The sequence below is a fragment of the Penaeus chinensis genome, chromosome 3 (genome assembly GCF_019202785.1).
Source record: "Penaeus chinensis breed Huanghai No. 1 chromosome 3, ASM1920278v2, whole genome shotgun sequence".
NCBI lineage: Eukaryota > Metazoa > Arthropoda > Malacostraca > Decapoda > Penaeidae > Penaeus > Penaeus chinensis.
In genome coordinates, this window is record NC_061821.1 from 27,529,169 (window position 1) to 27,534,168 (window position 5,000).

The 5,000-nt window shown below is 45.3% G+C and overlaps 1 protein-coding gene across 6 annotated transcripts in view; it reads left to right on the top strand.

The window, feature by feature from the left end:
• Window positions 1-5,000, top strand: part of LOC125038048 (nose resistant to fluoxetine protein 6-like) — a 16,484-nt gene that overhangs the window by 7,516 nt on the left and 3,968 nt on the right. For all 6 annotated transcript variants that reach the window (XM_047631301.1, XM_047631322.1, XM_047631286.1 and 3 more), the window contains 7 exons: window positions 853-959; window positions 1,391-1,482; window positions 1,678-1,786; window positions 1,903-1,987; window positions 2,576-2,736; window positions 3,477-3,675; window positions 4,327-4,420. In XM_047631301.1, the coding sequence (XP_047487257.1) occupies window positions 853-959; window positions 1,391-1,482; window positions 1,678-1,786; window positions 1,903-1,987; window positions 2,576-2,736; window positions 3,477-3,675; window positions 4,327-4,420 (847 nt within the window). The remainder of the gene's footprint in view (window positions 1-852; window positions 960-1,390; window positions 1,483-1,677; window positions 1,787-1,902; window positions 1,988-2,575; window positions 2,737-3,476; window positions 3,676-4,326; window positions 4,421-5,000) is intronic.

The window sequence follows — 5,000 nt, forward strand, 5'->3', positions numbered from 1 at the left end:
TGTGTGTGTGTGTGTGTGTGTGTGTGTGTGTGTGTGTGTGTGTGAGATGTTTGCGGGGTTGAATAAATAGTTGTATTTCTGTGTGAGTATATATTATACAATATATCTGAATGCAAACTGAGACTAGGTTTGTGTGTTAGAGAGAGAGAGAGAGAGAGAGAGAGAGAGAGAGAGAGAGAGAGAGAGAGAGAGAGAGAGAGAGAGAGAGAGAGAGAGAGAGAGAGAGAGAGAGAGAGAGAGAAGTCCGATATGCGAAGCTGAGCTTCGCCCGGGCTATGCCAATGAGGGGAGCCCGGCCTGTGTCGACTAATGTCGACTCGCTAACGTGTGTCAGCTGGTGCTGACTCGTCTTAGTCCTTACCCGCCGTGGTGCCCAGCCACAGCAGTAACCTCCAATCGACAATTGCAACGCGGGGCGCGAACCGCCGACCCCTCGGATGAGAGGCCGACACGTTACCACTGTACTAGCCCGGAGGCGAGAGAGAGAGAGAGAGAGAGAGAGAGAGAGAGAGAGAGAGAGAGAGAGAGAGAGAGAGAGAGAGAGAGAGAGAGAGAGAGAGAGAGAGAGAGAGAGAGAGAGAGAGAGAGAGAGAGAGAGAGAGAGAGAGAGAGAGAGAGAGAGAGAGAGAGAGAGAGAGAGAGAGAGAGAGAGAGAGAGAGAGAGAGAGAGAGAGAGAGAGAGAGAGAGAGAGAAAGAGAGAGAGAGAGAGAGAGAGAGAGAGAGAGAGAGAAATAGAGAGAGAGAAAGAAAGAAAGATAGGTAAACACATGAATACCATAAAGCTGTCTTGGAGCGTCTCCTGGTGAATTAATCTTCTCTTAGAATGCAATTTTCGTTTCTTCCACGCTAAGGACACTGTGAATGAAGCCTTGGCACCTGCGGGGTACGAGCTGACTTTGGTCCAGTGTCAGGTGGAACACCCGCAGCGTGGCTTCTCGGCGGCCGAAATTTTTGGCATGTAAGTACCATTTCACTATTACTGTCCAGCCTATGTATGTATGTATGTATGTATGTATGTATGTATGTATGTATGTATGTATGTATGTATGTATGTATGCATTTATGTATGTATGTATGTACATATATACACACATTTATATGTATATACATATACACATACATACATACATACATACATAGACACGCACCCAGTTCTATTTTCTTTTCTTTTGAGCTGTGGAGGATGGTTTCGCTCATTATGCACCCTTCCCGGTTATCAAAGAAATGAGCGTCTTCAGCAAGTATTACTTCTCTTCCTTTTCCCAGCATCATTTGACGTTCTCAGAGTCGCCGAAAATGAGCACGTGTTTGGATGTCCACGAACGCCATTATAACAGCAGTGGTCATGACTGGGTTCATGGAGTTCATTAGTTTCTCCCTTTTTTACAGAGTATTTTTCTCAGTCTTGGCGGCCGTGTTGGTCATGGCGACGTTCCTGGATGTGTGGAGCCAATACTCTCAGCAGCAGAGACTTCGGAAAGGTCAGTGTTTGGGCTGTCCACTGATTCCCTCCGCGTTTCTTGCCTTTAAGTTTTTTTTTATCCATTTCGTTATATGCGTTCCATGTCGTTATAGTCCTTCCATGTCGTTACGATCGCTTCATGTGCTTCTATTCGCTTCATGTTTACGTTATGTTCGCCGTGAAGCCGTCAAGCTGAAACCTTTTCTGTCTCCAGGTCCTGCCAAGTACCTGCTGGTGTTCTCGGTCAGCCACAACCTGCAGAAGATCTTCCACCTGGACACGTCGAGGAACCCTGGCGTCATCTCCTGCCTACATGGGATCAGGTTAGATGTTTAGGTACTTCGGTGGGATTACTGGTACATATTATTTTCGAGACTAGAGTGGAGAAATTGCTTTGTGTGATAACCCTTTTCACCTATTGTGATATTTATTTTACTAGGTTTCTGTCCATATGTTGGGTCGTGTTGGGTCACCAGTATGCTTATTCTGTTTATCTGGCGTCCAATCCCTACGAATTACCTGAGGTAAGATCTCTCTTGGATGGTCGTAATGCAAATCGAACTCATGGCAATTATGAAATAACATTTTACAGTATTTTTTGGGGGGGATCTAGACATATTTGACATTCAGTTCACTCTCCTTCACACGTTGCAAGTTCCAATATTCAGAACAAATACGAAAAACTTTCTTACTCATTACATCTTTCGTTGTATTTTCACTACATTATTCCCCATTTTCCCTGAACAGCTATCAGATTACCCTTGCGTTTCCATTTCTCCCCGATCGAGTATACAAATCTCAGCGCGTTTGCCCCCCTTTTTCCCCCGAGAAGCTGTAAAAAAATCACCTCATTTCTCCCCTTTATGAAAACACTAAGCCAGCTTTCTTACTCATCGAATCATCTCTCGTTGCAGGTTCATATCTTCTCCCAAGCATCTGTTTAAATCTCCCTGTTCTATTCCTCCTTCCTCCACAAACATCTGCCAAAATCTCACCGCATTTCCCTCCCTTTTCCCCTGGAAACTATCAAAATTTATCTCATCTTCCCTCTTTTCTCCTAAGCAGCTATTGAAATCTCACCGCATTTTTCCCTCCCCCCCCCCCCCAAACAGCTGGCGAAACCCGCAATTTTCCAGATTATCGCTAACGGAGACCTGAGTGTCGACACTTTCTTCCTTATGAGTGGGACACTAGTATGCCTCAGTGTGTTGAAACAGATGTCCCAGGCGGGGAAATTCAACGCGGCTCTTTACTACCTGCACAGAATTACCAGGTTGGTATGGATATGATAAATTAAGTTTTTTAATGGTATTAAATGAGAGAGAGAGGGGGGGAGAGAGAGGGGGGAGAGAGAGAGGGGGGGAAAGACAGGGGAGAGAGAGAGAGAGAGAGGGGGGAAGAGAGAGAGGGAGGGAGAGAGAGAGAGAGAGAGAGAGAGAGAGAGAGAGAGAGAGAGAGAGAGAGAGAGAGAGAGAGAGAGAGAGAGAGAGAGAGAGAGAGAGAGAGAGAGAGAGAGAGAGAGAGAGAGAGAGAGAGAGAGAGAGAGAGAGAGAGAGAGAGAGAGAGAGAGAGAGAGAGAGAGAGAGAGAGAGAGAGAGGGGGGGGGAGGGGGAGAGAGAGAGAGGAGAGATAGAGGGAGAGAGAGAGGGGGGGAGAGGGAGAGAGAGACAGAGGAGAGATAGAGGGAGAGAGAAAGAGAGAGAAAGGGGGAGGGAGAGAGAGAGAGAGGGGGGGGGAAGAGGGAGAGAGGTGAGAGAGAGAGAGGGGAGAATCAGAGGGAGAACGGGAGAGAGAGAGAGAGAGAGAGAGAGAGAGAGAGAGAGAGAGAGAGAGAGAGAGAGAGAGAGAGAGAGAGAGAGAGAGAGAGAGAGAGAGAGAGAGAGAGAGAGAGCAAGAGCGAAACAACTGGGAGAGGAGAGTAAGCACAAGAGAGTAAGAGCAAGAGAAAGAGAAGAGAGAGCGAGAGAGCGACCAGGAGACCTACAGCAACCTTCCCGTCCTCCCTCCCCCCAGGCTCCTGCCCCCCATCGCCATGACCGACGCGTTCCTGGCCACGGTGTCCGGCCTCTTCGTGACAGGTCCTCTCGCTGAGCTCTACCGTAGTTTCTACCTCAAAGGGTGTCGTCACTCCTGGTGGATGGACGTCACCTTCATCAGTAACCTGTTATTCCCGCACCTCGCTGACATGGGGAAGACGAACGAGGGAGCAACCGTGGGTCTTGCATGCAAATTGATGTGCAACTTCTTATGTCCGACACAAGAAGTTGATTCGATAACGTGCTTATTTTTATTTGTTCGGGTTTTTTGTGTGAATAGTGATTGGTATGCTTGTTATATTTCTTGTGTTGGACTATGGGTGTTTCCTTCCTCCACGTCATTTGATATATGAGGCGTCTAGAAAGAAAGGGCTAACTTGCCAAAATCATGTTTTGAGGTAAATGGGTTTAAAGTTTGCGTTTCGCCCTGACCATGAATTTTAAACCATATACATAGCATTAATTATCGGCCATTGATAGGCGAACTAACTGCACCATTCCTTGCCATATAATATACTAAATTTCATAGAAAACGGGGGTGCAAGAATTGCATTTTTTTTTAAGACGGCGAGTTCGCCTCTCTCATTCTCAACGCCTCATATGTGTTTATGATTAATTGGGTTCAAACACTGAAATACTTGGAATATGATTTAATAGACGTACGCTCTGGCATATCATTACTTATATTTTCTCTCGCGTATATATTTAGGGATCAATGCTTAGACATATTGGACTCGGTGTTTGTTGCATGTGGAGTTTCTGTTTTTGTCTGATTATTTTCGCCTGACCAATATTCTTAGATATTTACTGAGTACGTTAATTCCCAGTGCCTGCCGCATTGTTGGTATACAGGCGTCGACACACAATTGTACATACTGATGCCGCTAGTTCTGCTCCCGCTCTATTATCGGAAAAAGCAAGGTACGTCAAAAGGAGAGAGAGAGAGAGAGAGAGAGAGAGAGAGAGAGAGAGAGAGAGAGAGAGAGAGAGAGAGAGAGAGAGAGAGAGAGAGAGAGAGAGAGAGAGAGAGAGAGAGAGAGAGAGAGAGACTGTCAAGTGAAGTTAGACGTATGTTCGATTTAGTACCTTTTTGAGCTCAGAGAGAATCACTCCAAGTCCTGTTGATTTGATTCTTTGCTAGGCTTGGAAACGAGTATCACGTGACACCCGCATTAAAGTAACCGCTATATAAAATATCAAAATCAGTTAAAACAATGTCGAGGATTTTATCTCCATCACATCCTGACAAACTAGAAAACATTTGGGTTAATACGCCCTCTCATTACGCCGACGATCTCATTAGACTAAATTGACGTTTTATTTACATTTTAGAGAAATAGTATAGAGAGACCAGTCATTAAGAACCGCGAACGACAGGACAGATGAATATGTGATCATTCTCCTTGTAAACATGACATACTTACTTTCGATACAGCATGAAAGTACGACGTGTTTTGACTCGACGAAATCGCTTTTAACAAAATTCAGAAAATTATATTAT